The following is an 18,184-nucleotide window of genomic DNA, read 5'->3' as shown; positions in this document are numbered from 1 at the left end:
ATATCACTTTGTAAAAAAATCAAAAGGGGCGGGTTGGCGGGGGGCGAATAGGTTTCCGAGTGGACGAATGTGCAAAACCAGACCGACCTGATCCTTGGTGAGAGATCGACCCATCTCCATGGGTTAAACTGACCCAGCACGAAGCGTGAGTTGACTCAGAGTACGCTTGCTGTACTGACCGTGTCTATGAGTCTATCCTGAGTTAGTTTATCAATACTGATAGAAGTCTACTAGTCTACCTGCTTATTGCCTTCACATTTATGTATGCTTTCTACTACTAGAGGAAGCTGTTACTGGGAACGGAGACTTTACGGTGAAATTAAGTGGACAGATGAACTAAAGCTGGAGGTCTTTCCTCCAGTACGGCTGTGTTGGGGGGCAGGGGGCGACTGGGTATTGGTTTAACATGGAGAAGCAGGAATGCAGTGTGGAAGCCCTGCATCCTCCTACGGAGCAGTGTTTCAAAGCGAAACTTTGGGTGAAGAAGACATGTCGTAAGTCCCCCCGCCATTTTGTGCCTCCTCTTGTTTATATTAAACAACGTCACGAACCACAAAATGGCAGACAATCTTTTCCCGCTAGATCAGCCGTTACAATTGTTGAAAGGTTCGTTTTTTGCTGATAAAAAATCGGATCAATTCACTTCTTAAATGGTCCGCAATGGTGGCACCTATGTTTTTACAGGCTTTGAAATCTAATACGAAGGACTTTTTCACTATTTTGCAGTCTTTATTTAGCATCATTTCCCAAGTGTATCCCAAGCATGCCATTTAACTGCATGCATCTGTAAATCCTAATAAAGAACACCACTGTATATGCACTTTGTCGTCATTGCTGCTCACTGCTTAAATACTGCACAGGTACCAAATCTAAATACTGCACAGGTACCAAATCTTTGATGATACAGCAAAAAATTACTGATTTAACTGCACAGAGAATGTGCACAAATGTGTACTTTTAAAAAGACTGAAGGGGAAGAGGTGGAGATTTAGAAACTGCTTCCTTTTCACCTGACCCTAACCATGACAACCGACGATGGAAAAACAACAGATAGCTCATGAAAGTATGTCCTCCACAGGGATGCACTGCACACCACAAATCTGGAAGATTATATAGGATTGTAAATAAATGTAAATAATCCAAATCTGTGCTCGGTCTGTGTCTTTGATAAATGACAACCATTTTTGTGTGTATTGTGTGAGTGTCTGTCTGGTTGAATATACAGTTTCCTATATTTTCTGTCTCCAGTTGAGTCATGCTACAGTACCAGTGTTTTAGTGCTTAATTATGAGCTTAAGTGTCAGAGGTGGCTTTATAGCTGGGAGAACAGAGAGAGTGATTTATGGTGTCTGACACATTAATGCTGATTTTTCATTTAGCCAGGGGTATAAATCAGGAATTAGAGCACTAACGGCTGATCAACTGAAGGACAGAGTGCAGTCTCAGCTAAATAAATAAATAAATGGCTATTTTTATTATTGTTAACCAATCTCAAATATTGTATTAAATTAAAACCTCTGTGACCAGATAGAACTGGTCTGGGATTTGAAAGACATGAACCGAGTCCAGAAGTGAGATTGGTCATGGTCAGGCACATGGGTTAAATAGTACAAAAAAGACCATACCAGCCTACATACTGCTGATTTTACGAATACATTTTATGTATGCATTAAGATTCCGTTAATCCTACATGATCAAAACCAGGAGATTCTGCAGAAAGATTCAAGCAGAAAAGATACCCGCCCTTATTTTGACCCGTATTTTCTCTGTCATGGCCCATGATAAGACAGGACCGATGCACGAAGTGCGCGTGAATACATGTATCGCTCGTGCCTGTAGGGCTCGTGCCCCAATCATTCATTTTCTGCAACAGGCTAACGAGGCTATGCTAACTCAAAAAGTCACTGGCAACCACAACCTTACCTGTGTCCATAGGGGTTTTTGATTTCTACTCTTAGTGACAGGCTCCTGGAATAACGGTCACCAAGCAGTGGTAAGTTTACTTTCAGAATAAATTATTCGGCATTCTGTTTGTACAGCAGTAGTAGGAATAGCTAATCATCTCGTTCAATAAGGTATTAACTAAGCTAAGAACATACAGTACTGCTACAGAAGTAGCCTACAGTACTGTACTGTACTGTCGCCAGCTAACGTTAGCTAACTGTTCTAAGACAGTCTTCTAAGTCTCCCAACTCTATGAATGCATACATGTTGAGCTCTCTTTATCGGGTTGACAGTTGAAACTAACTGGTTATTAAATAGTCAATAATGTAACGTTCCCGGCGTATTTGTCTGTATGCTTAGTTTGCGTGACTTTTCGAGCCTCTCTGGTTTGTTGTCAAAGCTAACAGGGTTACCTTCCACCGCTGCACTTGGTTACCATAGTGACCTGAGCGTGAACGCGCAGGCTTTCTCATTCACAGCAAGCCACCCATATTATAGCGTTGAAGAGAAGTTTGAAAACTTGTCAACAGAGTGAGGCTTTCACATACGATATCCCTCCTTTCGCTGTCACTTTGCCATAGTAGTTTTTTTGCATTTCTTAGTGTATATGAAATTGTTATGCATTATTGCCATGCTTTTTCCTTGTTCCTACTGGAAAAATAAAGTAAATGTACGATACATATTCTACAAATTCAGTTTTATTCTATTCTATATGCACGAGTTAATGTTGTGTCTTCCTAATCCTCAGTGACGGAATGCCAGGACAACCCTCAACTATGAACCAGCTCCTGTAAAAGTCATTTCCTTCATAAACCACTTGGTCTTGTTACAAACCATAACAAAATGTCCTCTCTGGATCGGAAGCGTGATAAATCCAAACCGTTCACCCTGACTCCCAGCACCCAGAGGAAGACCAGCGCAGAGATTGTCAACGAAGCTCGTCAGTCGCTGCGGACCCTACGCACACAGCGACCTTTTACCCCCAGAGAGAACCACAGGCAGCTGTTTGGGAATAGCTCAACCCGCGCCCTCCATGAGGGGCGACCTCCGTCCGCGTTCAGGTCAGATCTCAAATCTTCCCCATCCTGGCTCCATGTGTCAATCCTTTCCTTGTCTTCTCTGAGGACCGAGGTTATGTTTCAACAGTCTCTGTGGGAGTCCTTCCATTTGAATGTAAAAAAAGTTGATTTCAATGATATGTGTACGGGTTCGTTCTTATGTAAGTCATGTTCTTATGCAGCCCAACCAATGAAGATGTTTCCCTTTTGTGCTTCTGCAGCCTCCACTCTCGGAACTTTGACTCTCCAGAATCCAGGCCAGGTTCCGGAAATCGCCTCTCTCCACTAAATCATGCAAGTTTGAAGTCTTACTTTCCGACAAACACAACACAATACATTTCTACATTTCATTCTTGTTATATTGTAACAGTAACATGGCCTAGATCTAAGTTAGGGTACAAATGAGTGTCAGTTACCTTACTCCTTTGTGAACAAAAAAACAGAGATGCTGGCCTTACATTTAGTCATTTAGCAGACGCTCTTATCCAGAGTGACTTACAGTGAGTACAGGGACATTCTCCCGAGGCAAGTAGGGTGAAGTGCCTTGCCTAAGGACACAACGTCATTTGGCACGGCCATGAATCGAACTGGCAACCTTCAGATTACTAGCCCGATTCCCTAACCGCTCAGCCACCTGACTCGCCTTCAATTAATTTGATCTTTTTTTAGTGTCCTCCTGTATTTATTCTTCTTTCAATGTGTTTGCAGAAGCCCAGGTTGCCTGTGGGGCCAGATGAGGAGCCCGTCATCCCCAAGACTCTCCCCAGACCCCCCTCCAACCCTCTGGAGCTGAGGGAAGGTGGGGGGTGGACAGGGGGGAGGGCTCGCATCCTCAGAGCTGGGTCTCTGACCACACTGCCTCCTGTGTCAAGGCCAAGAGAGAGTAGGTGGCCTGGGTGGTGTGTGGAAGTGCGTATGGTGTGTGTTGGGGGGGAGGGAGGGGGTTAAACAAGGGAGGAAGATTGACAGAGACAGACAGACAAAGGGGATGGAGCGAAAGACAGTGATGGTGTATGTGAGTATCTGAGTGTTTTGCCTGAGTTGGCAGAGTTAAGCATTTCACTGCACATTGTACTTGGTATGATTGAGTATTTGACGAATTTACTTTGATAGTCAAAAAGTATGGGAAGACAAAACAAGAATGAGGGAATGGAGACATGTGGTGGGTATATATGAGAACATTTTAGAGAGAAAGAACATTCAGAGGGAGAGAGAGACAGATGGTCTGTAGATGCTGCAACCAAAACATGAGCAGGTTATTATTGTAAGGAAACGTGTCACGGGCCACCAGTCATATTTAATCACCTGTGCAGACAGGGCTATGCAACTGACTTTTCTCCCTGAGGGAAATGAATGGAGTCATTGACAGACTGACATAATACCTGATTTACATTCTCTAGGGTGGTTTGGGTGGAAAACGTAATTTACCTCAGCTGTTTTGAATGGGAAATTAATCTGGCACCCATCTCCTGTAACTCTGGTTCCTTTGCTGAGTTCTTTCTGCTCTGTGTAGTGAGGGAGACAGTAAACCCAGACTCCAGCCCAGAGCAGAAGGAGCTGTTAGCCAGGGGGAGGGACAGGAGACCCCCCAGGACTGAGTTCCCTGGGGGTCCAGAGAAGGATCAGATCAGCCCCCCCAGACCAGCCCTTCGCAGGACAAGCAGCGAAAGGTGAACCTGTCTCTCTCTCATTTTCTCTCCCTTTCTTGGGCTTAATCCTGCCTTTTACTTTTTTTTGCCAGTTCTGTCTGTCTCAGGGTGTCAGAGTCAAGGACATCCGCCACACACTCTTTGTTAGTATAATCAATGTATTTTATCAGTTGTCTTTTAAGTAACTCGAAGTGTGTTGCTCGAGAAAGAGCTGTAGCAAATGTGCACAAGATCACACTTTGTCCGAGCTTACATGGCAACTTCAAGTTGCTGGAAGTGTACCTAACAACCAAACAGTATATATATATCTATAAATATATCTATATATATACACATATAACGGTACTCCATCTCTCTGAAATACTGCTTGAGTGCTGGTTTTCATGCTTTACTATCAGTCACCTCATCTCAGATGGACCACCCTCTCCACACTGACAATAACTCGTCTCCAGCCTCCAGCCCGCCCATAGATCCTCAGCCTTCTTGCCATTGGCCAGTCAACCTCTTAGCCAAACCCATCGCCAAGGAAACAACCTCCATCCTTTACCACTTTCAGCTGTCGTCGTGGACACCTCCCAAATCCAGAGCTGTCAAAAACAGACTTTTTTTTCCGCCAACCTCATCAGAGGTTGGGGCATAACTCAGGTAGCCCGGACGATGAGCTGTCGTTAAAATCCATCCATGTATCGATTGGCTGGACCAGCTTGGGGTGGGGGGGTGGGAAATGACCATAAAACACTTTTACAGGAAGTCCAGGCCAGTGGCTGTTGGCTACTGCCCTCTCTTACTGACACACTCTAATCCAGTTAGGGAAGGATAGATGTGAAATCACCATATCTGATTTCTCTGGAAAGTCCCTATGAATCTCTGTGCTGGCTTTGTGTTTTGAAGCAGACGGATGGTGGATGACCCCTTACTGGGCAGGAGCGGGGGGATCTCAGAGAGCTGCTGCACCTTTCACTCAGGTGTACTCTATATGTTTTGTTTAGAAGACAGGAGAACCTGCTACTACACACTTCTAACTGCTGCTAACCTTTTGACTCTACACTCGTATGCAGCTTGACCCATTACAGACAGACAGCCCGCCAGATTAATATAGAGAGTTGAAGGAGAAATGGGGAGAGAGAGAGGGAAGGGAGAGATTAGACATCTCCTGGTACTTTTTCTACGATAAGCCAGGGCTTTAAAGCTCCAAATGGCTCACTATTAGATTTAGGTACCCATCTGGGCAAGGCTGGCAGGCTGTCTGCTGTGCCTGCTGCTGCGGCTGCTGCCCACAGGGAGCGGGCAGATCCAAGACAGGGATGAGGTCATGTCTGGGAGAATGGACTATCTACACACAAAGAGCCCTTATTATCAGCCTCTTAATACCATCATACATACCCAAAGCTCTCTCTCTCACACACACATTTAGAGGAACCTGGTCTAAATGTATTCTGTGAAGGTTCACTATTAGGACTCTGCCTTGTCCAAGCTCGACTTTTAAAACCACGTTGTGGAGATTAGCTTATATAGAAGTTTGTATCCAGCTTCAGATGGTTTCTAACAATAATGAATAGTTCCATCCCTTTCTTAACTGGATGTACCCTATTTAGGTGAGGTAGTAGATCATCAGATATAAATGAGGATGCAGCTTTCAGAAGTATGCTTATCACTGTTCCTCTCCCTCTTGTACAATTTCATATAAAAACTCCTGTAAGAGACTGTGAGGTGCAGCCCAGGGTAATATTGACAGTGCCGGTGCTGGTGAGCTTGTGTGAGAACTCAGTGACAATGCACAAACGGCCTTACCAATGCTGGCCGCAGAACTTAGACCTCACTTCCTGACTGTTTCCTGACTGCACTCTGATAGGTGCTAACAAACACCCACATGCACACCAGAAGAGAGACACACGCACAGGCACTGTGTGTGTGTACACAGAATGTGTAATAGGGTTCAGTGTGTGAACTCGGTTTCTGAACATGTGCTGCAATGGGGACACCTTGTGGCCTGTAAAGAACTGGACATGCTGCACAGCTTCATTCAGTGGTTGTGCCTGCCAAAGGTTTAGCCGTTCTCACTCACCATGACCTGGAGGAAAGAGTTTTGGAAATGTTCAATTTGCATGTCGTGTACCCAGCTAACAAAATTGATTAGGATCCAGATATAATCCAACAGCCCCACCACACACACACACACACACCCAGGGGAAAATGTCTGTCTAACCAACTGCAGTTTGTGTGTTTGTGTGCAGTAGAATTAGAGGTCCTCCCATTTGTGTCGTCTCATCCAACGCACCAGCCAAGCAGAGTGCATCAGCCAGAAAAGGTTTGTCACCAATGACACCAGTCCAACAAATATGGAAATATGGACATCTCTGACTTTATCGTTGTCTTTGATAACAGTTGAGGAACTTGATCTCACCCTACACACACTCTCTAAAGGATGTTAGATAGCCATACCCAAGCCTCCACAGTGAACATGGTGTCTACACAAAGATCCACATGTGTTATTGCTCAATCATAGAGGCTGCCAACACAAACACCTGCCTCCTGGAAGCTGCAGGAGCCTTGACATGTGGCAGGCTCTGATCAGGGTGTTGTTGCTAGGGGCCTGACGCCCACTTCCAATATGCAGCCAGCCAATAGCTGAGTGAGCTGTTGACACCACTACTTCCTGTATCACTCCGGGAGATATGCAAATGATCGGTGAAGAGGCATGAGAACCCTAAAGACTCACATACAGCAATGCACAGATACAGTACACATAGAGAATTTTTTTTTTTTGTCATTTAGCAGACGCTTTTCTGTACACACACACACACACATGCAGGCACACATGCACACACGCAAGTACACATACATGAACGGCACGCACACACACACAATCACACACACACTTTTTTTGTATGTACGAACATACTCTTTCACACACAAAAATCAGGAAATAGATGCTAGCTCTGACCTTTTACACAGACTTCCAGCTTCCTGCCAAGTGTTTTATTTTGAGAATATGAACTTGTGAACCACACGCTCCGTGTCAGAATTTGAGGTGGTTATTGTCTAACTGTTTTTCTACCCCTTCCTCCCTCCCTCTCTCTCTCTCTCTCTCTCTCTCTCTCTCTCTCTCTCTCTCTCTCTCTCTCTCTCTCTCTCTTCCTCTCTCTGTCTCTCCCTGTCTCCACATCTCTCAGAATTAAATCCTGGAGACAAAGCAGGGTGCCAGGTGGAGCTGGAGGATACCCTGGTCTGGGACAGCGACATAGCTCCTCTCCTTCTGAAGCTGGAGTGTGTTGCTGCAGGTAGAGTGTTTTTAAGCACATAGAGACCAATAAAGAGAGCGTACAGACAGATGTTAAACACATTGAAGCCAATGCAGGACTCTGGGTAGAGATGAATTGTAGATCTGCTTCAATGCACAAAGGATTGTGCTGAATGAAAAGTTCCATTCAAATGCTTTGATTATTTTATGGGAACTGGAGGGTTATTGTGAAAAAACAGCTCTGGTTTAGAATCATATGACTTTGTTATGGGGAAGTTTATCATATGATCTTCTTTTCACTGTTGGTTATGGTTGAAAATGTAATTTATGAGTATTTGGATGCACGAACACAGACACACACACACACACAGATGAAACCATGCAGGGACATTTCAACTGTCGAAGAAATAGAAACAAAATAGTGCTGTGTTTGGAGTCCCAACAAAGTCTAGCTAGTCACACACTGCAGTCTGACAACCACCAAATGAATTCCACGGCTTTAAATATTTTAGCACTCAACAAAGTTAATGGAAATTCATTTGAAAGATAAATATTAAATATTTATTGTACCAAGTGCCTTCAGGCTCATGCATAAAACACCTTTCAGATTCTCTGGGAAATTGCAGTGTCTCGTCAAGTGAGCAGCCAACCTCTTTAAAGGGAAAGCCAAGCATAGTTTTTTCTTTTTGAAGGAAAACATTTATCTTACCTCAAAAACACTTGGGACAGAGCCACACCCTGTTCTGTTCCCCCTAAGCCAGCTGTAAATCTGCCCATATGAATATATGTGTTGTTGTGTCATGATGGACTCTTGACCTTGACACGGAATGCAAAGGCCTGAACAAACCCAACTTAACTGGCTGTTAATCGTACATATTCACTTAGTCCCTGACTGTATGTCTCCTCTGTTTAGTGTAGCCTATATATAAGTCGGTAGGTTTAGTTCTAATACGGTGAGATTTGCCTACATTTGTATTTGTTAAAGCTAATATTTTTCTGATGATGTCTTTAGGTGGAGCTGAGGACTCTGTGGATAGCCTATGTGACGTGTGCAACCGTCTCCATGGCGCCCTGGCGGAGCGAGGCATGCTGGGTCGGCATTGCAAGAGGAGGGCGGGACTACTCAGGGCACTGTTCCGCCTGATAGACTTCAACTCCGCCCAGCTCAATCTCCATCTCGTCAAACTGTGCCTAGCTGTCAGTAGAGTGTGTGTGTGTTAGCGCGTGCATGCAAGTGTAAACATAAAGACTACAAACTACATCAATCCTTAAGTATGTTTGTTTCAAAAAATGATTGAGGATCTATTTACTATTTTCAGCATATAAAATAAAATACAATTATATTCCGAATATAAAAGACAATTTCTATTGACACATATAAATGCCTTTCTTTTTTTCTCTCTAGCTGAGTGTAAGTGGTAACAACCTGCTGAACATATGTAAACTCATGTTCAAGATCAGCCGGAGTGAGAGCAACGACACCTTCTTCCACAACAACTCCATCATTGGTACTGTGTGTGTGTGTATGTGTGTGTGTGTGTGTATGTGTGTGTGTGTGTGTACACACCTGCCTCTGTGTGTGTAACACTATGCATACGTGTCGTCCCCAGACTCCCTGCTGTGTGTGCTACACAGTGAGGATGTGAGTGTGTCTGGCGAGGCTCTTCTCTACTGCGTTGGCACTCTGAAGTTCTTGTCTGGCAACAGCTCCCTTGCCAGGCTCCTATTGGTTAAGGACTGTATGGGTGTGGCCTCCCAGCTCATAAAGAAGCTCCACCCAGTGTCCCAGCCATGCCACTCCCAGCTGACAATGGCAGGACACATCCTGGTGCAGGTGAGGAGGGGAGGGGAATGGTTTGACCCATGAGTCACTGGTGGACCAAGGTGATGTTCTGGAGCAGGGTTAACTCACCATAGACCTGTGGACAGGAGCAACATGGCTGAACAGGAGAGGAGGGCAGGGCAGGGCAGGGAGAGTTCCAGCAAAAATGGCGATGGTAATGATGAGTCAGCGCTGTATCCATTCTGTCTGGTGGAAGAGCAGTTTAGGGTAAACCTTAGATCTGTGGGTATGAACACAGGACAGAAGGTGAAAGAGACCAATACAGTATATCTGTATGTCCCTCTATCTGTCTCTATCTACAGTACAGTATCTCTCTTATCTGTCTCTATCTACAGTACAGCATCCCTCTATCTGTCTCTATCTACAGTACAGTATCTCTCTATCTGTCTCTATCTACAGTACAGTATCTCTCTATCTGTCTCTATCTACAGTACAGTATCCATCTGTCTGTACCACAGTGCATCATCAGGTGTGTTTGCATGGTGAATCATGGGGAAGATGTTAAAGTGACCAGCAGGTTTGAAGAGAGAGAAGAGTGGAGCTGGGACATGGGGGGGGGGGGGGGTGCATTAACCACACCACTGAGTCACTGGTGTGTTTATGTTTTCTAGGTAAGGCTGGAGTTGGGTAAACGGACCTCAGACCTTTACATAGGGGCAGCTTCCTTTGTCAGCATCCCAGTGAATGCACTGAGCAATGTTATATGTAAACACATGACAGTCGTACAACAGGAGTATCTGATCCAGAGACAGCAAGCTTCCGGCCTGAGGCTGGACCATAGGTGGAGGAAACAAGGCAGGGTTAGGTGGAGCTGCCAGAGTCAGGAAACAAGGCAGGGTTAGGTGGAGCTGCCAGAGTCAGGAGACAAGGCAGGGTTAGGTGGAGCTGCCAGAGTCAGGAGACAAGGCAGGGTTAGGTGGAGCTGCCAGAGTCAGGAGACAAGGCAGGGTTAGGTGGAGCTGCCAGAGTCAGGAGACAAGGCAGGGTTAGGTGGAGCTGCCAGAGTCAGGAGACAAGGCAGGGTTAGGTGGAGCTGCCAGAGTCAGGAGACAAGGCAGGGTTAGGTGGAGCTGCCAGAGTCAGGAGACAAGGCAGGGTTAGGTGGAGCTGCCAGAGTCAGGAGACAAGGCAGGGTTAGGTGGAGCTGCCAGAGTCAGGAGACAAGTCAGGGTTAGGCTGGTGAGGAGAACACAGAGGAACTGAATGTGAAGGATTTCTTGCACCAGTCCAGAATCAGAGGGCGAGCGAGGGGAAACTTTAATTGGACTTTTCCTGCAACTAGAGAATATGTTATTGTTTCTGTCTGGTCCATGTTCTCTAGAGGTGGAACACGGTGTACTGGGGTCCAGGATCTGACGAGTGTTAACTATGTCAATCTGCTCAGGAAAACATCCTGGGGTAGCGCTGGGGTAGAAATCAAACGCTCCTCATTAGGTCGTTAGCAGAGGGAAATGAGCCTGATAGACTGTTCTGGCCTCATTGTCTGTCTACTACTATAGCTGGCAAGGGCTCTGAGAATGTGTGTAGTATGTTGGTAGCGTGTGTACGTGTGTATGTTTATCATAGTTTCCTCCATGATACGGTGTGATTTATAGCCTTTCTGAAAAGTTTCCTGTAAATCATCTTGGTCAGAGAAGGGCCATGTGTTGTGTAGAAACAGTGGGATTGTGTTCCGGACATGGCAGTAGTTTACACTACATTCCTACCACTCTCTCAACACACGCAATTACTTCTGCTCATCATGTATTTCTGCCTTTTCCCCTCTCCCTTTCTCTCTCTCTCGCTCTTCCCCTGACCTTTGACCTGTCCAGCTGACTGCAACCCTTAGGAACCTGGCTGATCTCTCAGATTCCCGCCCTCTCTTTATCAACCACGGCATCCTCTCAGAGCTCTGCCTGGTGCTCCACTATCACCACGGAGACCAGGACATCTGCACCAACATTGCCAGAATATTCAGGTATTGAACACATCCATGCGCACATGCACACACAGACGTAGATATTCCAGATCATACAGTCTGTGTGTAGGGATGTGTACTGTATATATGTGCCAAATGACGTTATGTCCTTGGGGCAAGGCACTTCACCCTACTTGCCACGGGGGAATGTCCCTGTACTTACTGTAAGTCCCTCTGGATAGGCTGTGCGTGTGTGTGTGTGTGTGTGTGTGTGGAGATGGTCGACATACTCTGTGTGCGTGTGTTTGTGTGTGTTTAGAACGTCCAGAGACAGTACATGGTCAGTGGTCATCTGTGTCATTCTACTCTGTGTCCCCCAGTAAGCTGTCGTCCTACCGGGAGTGCTCCCTGGCCCTGGCCCAGACCCCCGCCTGCTACGACCTATTTATACTACTGCTGAGCAAACACCAGAGGAAACAGGTGTGTTCACTCACCCCCTCCAAGTGTCTGTGCGGGGTACAATTTGTAGTTAACCTGGGGAGCTTTATTCACTCTCTGTTTATAAAGCACCTCACCAAAGCGTGTTTACCTTAGGGCACAGTGTTTATGTACTCTCAAGTACTGTACGAGTGTATCTACAACAGTGTGTGTGTGTGTGTGTTTTGTTGTCTTCGTCAGGAAGGGTCGCACGTGAGGGGTGGGGGTGTGGGAGGTGGGGGTACTCTTTTTCACTCAGGGAACAAACACACACACACTTATAAAGTTGACAAATGAACACACACACACACTGGATGCCATGTTGTTGACCGAGCACGCCGCAGGACAGCCTGTCCTCATAACTCCGTCAGACCATCACCCACCACACTTCAGTCTGACCACTCAGCCAGGGAACTGTGTGTGTGTTTCTCTGACACGCACTTTACTGAGAAACAACCTGTAAACAAGGAGTATTCTTTTCACAAACACACACACACACACACACACTGACAGCCCCTCTCCCTGTCACCCTCAGGACATGGTGGTGCGCCTGCTCTTCATTCTGGGTAACCTGGCGTCCCGGAGCGAGGAGGCCAGGGAGCAGCTGTACCAGACCCCACAGTGTGTGGAGGTTCTCCTGGAACTCTACCACACCTACCAGGAGAGACGGGAAGCCCCCACCACCCTAGCCCAGACCAGGGACCCAACCAAGGGCCCTCACAAGCCCCCCACCCCCCGAGACCAAGCCAGGGACTCTGGAGCAGGGGGCCAGGATGTCCTGGTGAAGCTGGTGAGGGTGCTGGCTAACATGTCCATCCACTCAGCTGTGGGCCCAGCGCTGGCTGCCAGCACACCCTGTGTACAGCTGCTGCTAGACACACTGGGTAAGAGACACAGACTCACACACCTTACATTTACATTTATGCATTTAGCAGACGCTTTTATCCAAAGCGACTTCCAAGAGAGAGCTTTATAAAAGAGCATAGGTCACTGATCATAACAACGAGATAGCCCCAAACATTGCGAGCAGCCAAAACATGAAGCATACATTGTCGAAAACCAAATAAGTGCCAAAGGGATGAACCATAAGAGCATGCAGTTAAACAAGTTACAATTGAACAAGATGAAACTCCCCACAAGAGTGCAAGAGTGTACCTGTAGAAAAAACAATCAACAGTAAAATATTTCACAGCGAGTACAAGAATTTGAAACCGTTACAACTAACCAACAAGAGCAACAAGTCTCTCAATACGAGTCATTGTGATCCTGGAGGAAACTAACATCAGGTCCAGCCAAGCATTCCTAAGTGCCGTTGTACTCCCGGAACAAGTGCGTCTTTTCGTGAAGGTGGGGAGACAGTAAGTGTCCCTGATGGAGAGTTGGTTCCACCATTGGGAGTTGATTCCACCATTGGGGGGCCAGACAGGAGAAGAGCTTGTGTTGGGACCGGGCGCTCTTGAGCAGTGGGACCACCAGACGGTTGTCAGAAGAAGACCGTAGGTGGCGGGGGGGGGGGGGGGTGTAAGGCTGCAGGAGAGACTTGATGTAGTCGGGTGCAGTCCCGTTCACCGCTCGGAAGGTCAGTACCAGAGTCTTGAATCTGATGCGGGCCGTAATGGGAAGCCAGTGGAGGGAGATGAGGAGCGGGGTAACTTGGGAGCGTTTGGGTAGATTGAAGACCAGACGGGCCGCCGCGTTCTGACTCCTCTGGAGAGGGCGGGTTGCGCATGCTGGGAGACCAGCGAGCAGGGAGTTGCAGTAGTCCAACTTTGAGAGGACAAGTGCTTGGACTAGCATCTGGGTGGAGTGCTCAGATAGACACACAGACATGCGCACACACACGCACTCACGCACAGATATGCACGCACGCTCACATAGAGAGATGCGCACACAGACATGCACGCACATTCACATGACGCACGCATACACATGCAACTGTGTGTTGCCAGGTTTGTAGGTCGTCATGTTCTACACTGTACAGTACACTGCTTCTCCTCCTGCTCTGTCTGGTCTCAGCTCACATCTCGCTCCTATCTACCACCTTCAGAATCAGAATCAGGTTTATTCGCCATGTATGTTATACAAACACGGAATTTACTGTGGCAGGGAGGTGAAAAACACTAAACATATACAGATCTTAAATTAAGTAAAAGTACAAAAGTTTAACTATTTCTAAGAACTAAACAATCTAAGAATACAACAATTTAAATATAAAATATATATAAAAATAAGAATAGAATGAGCAGCGTGAATGGTCAACATAGTGCAATCGGATACTGAGATAAAGTGGCTTATGCATACTGAATTGCCATTAGATGGACTTATAATAGCTAAATAAGTGAATGAATGTCAATGGGAGTCCTTGGCTTCTCTGGCTTCTTGTGATTTCTGTACAGTACTTTGTACAGTAGGTGTTCCTGTCTCTGTCGAGAGGCCAGGATGTTCTGTTCAGTTTCACTGCCTTACTGTTCTCTCGCTCTTTTTTTTGCTAAATATTGAAATGGGAAATTCTCACGTGGTAGTCAGCTTCCTGAGGCGCCCAAAACTGAGAGAGCGTGAGTGTGTGAGTGTGCGTGTGTGTGTGTACACAGGAGGCTCTGGTGGATGTGAAACTGTTTCGCTTGTCAAGGTATGTGTTCTCTTATGATGCACACTTGGGCCTACAGGATAGGATAGGCACACAGAGAGAGAGAGAGAGAGAGAGAGAGAGAGAGAGAGAGAGAGAGAGAGAGAGAGAGAGAGAGAGAGAGAGAGAGTCGAGTAGTAGATAGAGACAGAAAGAGAGAAAGCGGGTAGAAATAGAGGTAAAGAACATTAAGCTGGGAATGCACAATACCATCAAATACAATATGTGATAGAATATCAAAGGGCAGACAGAACTGTTTGAAGAACAAGAGAGATGATGTGAGTCTGGTGTGTGAGAAACATCAGACAGACAGACACAGGGCAGGTTCAGCAATATCCTGTTTTGATCATAGTTTATCATGCAACTTATCTGAATATAAAAGAGTGATAGAACGAAAGTGAGATTGATGTAAAGAGAAAGAGAGAGAAATGTTCCACCACACCAAAGGGCATTTCCAGTCAGTCCTAGAAACGAAAGCCATTCTCTGACGCAGGCTCCGCTAAGCAGCATGACCACAGGATCTGTGATTTACTGTGAAGCTTTGACGACATCTGGCAGCAGGCCCTGCCAGGCTGGTGTTCTCTTCTCAAGTATCCTAGATATCAGGGTCACGGCCGAACAGCCTGCAACACTCACCAAGACCACGTCAAGCTGTGTGAAGGTCCTTGGGTTTAGGGATGGACTGAAATCCTTTCTCTGGAAATTTTCCTTGCAACTGTGTTTCAAGGCTAACGTTTTTTAGGGAGTAAATAATGACGTATTGTTTGTGTGTTTGTTTGTGCAATACGTGAATGTGTGTGTGCGTTTGTGTACGTGATGTGTGTGTGTGTGTGCCAGAGCTAGGGTGTTTACCGGAGAACGAGGAGCTCCTGGTAAACGTGGCGGCCACCATCAACAACCTTTCATACTACAAAGGAAGCAGCTCAGTGGTCCGAGCCAGACAACTGCCCATTGCCCAGAGTAAGACTGTGTGTGTGTTTGGGCGTGTGTGTGTGTGTGTGTGTGAAATGTGTGTTTGCTTTCGTACTAGTACAAGACTGGAGTCTTCTGGGTTGCTGCGGTAGTGTTCTCTGATTTGCTGGGTCTCCCTCTTCCCCACACCTCCACAGTGCTGTTGAAGCTGCTTCTCAGCTCCAGTATGGAAGCAGTCCTGGAGGCCACCCGTGTGTACGGAAACCTGTCCCAGTCCAGGGACGTCCGGGACTTCATCATGCAACACCAGGGTGTGTGTGTGTGTGTGTGTCTGCATGTCTGTTTGTGAGTTCAAATGTGTTTGTCGTGTCCTATTGACACCCTCCCACAGTATGCACACAAAACCCTTCTCTTCTCCTCTTCTCTCAGTGCACCTGTTTGTGCTGACTCTGCTGGACTCAAAGAGTCCTGATGTGTGTTTCTCTGCCTGCGGGGTGCTCATCAACCTGGCCCTGGACCCCCTCAGCAGAACCACACTGACGCAAGAGGGGGCTGCCACCAAGTAAGCCCCTCTCCCTGGCCCTGAAACTGGCCCTGGGCTGCCGTCATCTGGGGCCATCTTCTGTTATTGTGTGTGTGTGTCAGGCTTATGGTGCTTCAGAAACTAGTTGGAGAATGGTTGTGAGTGGCGGGTCCTAGTTAGAGAGCCCAGCTAGATAGAGAGTGGTTCATGGTGGAGGGGTCAGCTAGATAGACTGTGGTTCAGGGTGGAGAGGTGGAGGGGTCGAGCCCAGTCATGCGGGAGTAACAGCTGCAGCTACAGAGTTGTCAGATCTGCTCCCTTTGAGCCAGCGGATCAGTCAGGGGGAGCTAATACCCAACACACCACCGCTCATGTGAGGCTGTCTGCTGTCATGTGAATAAGGTGTGTGATCATGTGTGCGTGTGTGATTGTGCATGCATACTGTACATGCTCTTATGTTGGTACGTGTGTGTGTGTGTGTGTGTGTGTGTGTGTGTGTGTGCGCGTGCGTGCAGGCTGGCAGACTGTCTGAGGGACTTTGGGCCCGTGGACTGGCAGCTGGGGGGGCTGGTGTGTCAGACCCTGTGGAACCTACTGGAGGTGGGGGGGGCAAAGAGAGAGTCCCCCCAGACACTGGATGACCAGGAGAGAGGGGCCCTGCTTGACATCCTCAGTCTGTACCTCGGTAGGACCGTTCTGGTTACACACATACATATACACATGCTGTACAATGCAAGATGTCCTATCGAATACATGTAGGATATTTCTGATCGTTCTGTTCTTTGTTTTCATGTATATTTTTTTGGGGGGGAATTTGGGCTCGTCTCTATTTCTTTCTGTCACTCTTTCTGTCTCTTACTCTCTCTGTTCTCAGATGAAAGAGAGGCTCTGCAGTGGAACCCCAGTGACGATATGAGGGACTTTCACCGGGCATGCTGGGAGTTGGAGTTCCTGCCAGTGGCTCAGAGGCTGAGGAGCAGGATCCAGTCTGAGACTACCTGACTGGTTAAGGAACTGGCAGACTTGCTGTTGGCAGTGGCTTGCTTATTGATGGACTAGATGACTGGCTGTCTGGCTTACTAACTGACTGACTGAGGGACTGATTGACTGGCTGGTTTATTAACGGAATGAGACTGAATCACTTACTGACTGGCTGACTGATTGATTGACTGACAGATTGACTGGCTGATGGACTGGGTAGCAGAGTGACTGGCAGGCTGACCAGTTAACGGATCGACTATCTGACTGGTTAGCTGACTGGCTAATCTTTTCAAGACCTGTTCCTAACTGTGTTGCCCTGTGTGCCTCTTTGCAGTGTGCATTCTCTGTAGTGTACTTCCTCTGTAGTCTACTTCCTCTGTAGTGTACTTCCTTTGTAGTGTACTTCCCCTAAAGTTTCCATGAAGGTACTTCCTCTGTAGAGTACTTCCTTTGTAGTGTACTTCTTCTAAAGTTTCCGTAAAGGTACTTCCTCTGTAGTGTACTTCCTCTGCAGTGTACTTCCTCTGTAGTGTACTTCCTCTAAAGTTTCTGTAAAGGTACTTCCTCTGTAGTGTATTATTTTTAACACACTACTTAACATGGCTGCATTTGGGAGGTAGGTCTGTCTATATATGGCTCCATGCACTTTAATCCTACATTCCCCAGAATCCTTTGATGAGAAGAGCTCTGAGCCTCCTGGGTATCTGTCACAAGCTGTTTGCACTTTGAAATTTGAAGCCGATAAAATCATTTCTATATTGAATATGCGGTGTTGTATATGTTTGTTAGTGTGCCTTCATGATTATTTTACCAAAATATCAAAATTGAATCGCTGAAGATGGGAAAATGTTTGTAATCTGGAGGTCAATTTCTCCTCTGTGGATAGTGGAACATCTACTGTACATAATAAACCACACAGTAAAAACACATTTGGGAGTTTTTTTTATTTTAAATCATTGTTGTTATAACACAGTTGGGCTAGGCAGTGCTTTTTTAAATTTTTCATAGTTACATAGAAGAAAGGACAGAGTTT

At 46.4% G+C, this 18,184-nt stretch overlaps 1 protein-coding gene across 1 annotated transcript; it reads left to right on the top strand.

Annotated features, from left to right (window-relative positions):
* Positions 1–1,937: 1,937 nt before the first annotated feature.
* Positions 1,938–18,057, top strand: armc2 (armadillo repeat containing 2). Its single transcript, XM_067241310.1, has 18 exons — positions 1,938–1,993; positions 2,693–3,005; positions 3,224–3,296; positions 3,711–3,885; positions 4,516–4,672; positions 6,886–6,959; positions 7,825–7,932; positions 8,905–9,089; positions 9,298–9,400; positions 9,503–9,726; positions 11,547–11,692; positions 12,013–12,112; positions 12,645–12,993; positions 15,573–15,695; positions 15,845–15,958; positions 16,077–16,209; positions 16,686–16,855; positions 17,045–18,057. The coding sequence occupies exons 2-18, from the start codon at positions 2,788–2,790 to the stop codon at positions 17,170–17,172; spliced, it is 2,580 nt and encodes an 859-aa protein (XP_067097411.1). The 5' UTR covers positions 1,938–1,993; positions 2,693–2,787; the 3' UTR covers positions 17,173–18,057.
* Positions 18,058–18,184: the final 127 nt, after the last annotated feature.

The sequence above is a fragment of the Osmerus mordax genome, chromosome 8, assembly GCF_038355195.1.
Source record: "Osmerus mordax isolate fOsmMor3 chromosome 8, fOsmMor3.pri, whole genome shotgun sequence".
Taxonomy (NCBI): domain Eukaryota; kingdom Metazoa; phylum Chordata; class Actinopteri; order Osmeriformes; family Osmeridae; genus Osmerus; species Osmerus mordax.
Note: the sequence above shows the minus strand (reverse complement) of the source record. Positions and strands in the feature narration are given on the sequence as shown.

Coding starts and splice junctions, on each gene's coding strand:
- armc2 (XM_067241310.1), top strand. CDS start 2,788: ATGTCCTCTCTGGATCGGAAGCGTGATAAATCCAAACCGTTCACCCTG. Junction 3,886..4,515: donor TGTGTCAAGGCCAAGAGAGA/GTAGGTGGCCTG, acceptor TGCTCTGTGTAG/TGAGGGAGACAGTAAACCCA. Junction 12,113..12,644: donor GCAAACACCAGAGGAAACAG/GTGTGTTCACTC, acceptor TGTCACCCTCAG/GACATGGTGGTGCGCCTGCT.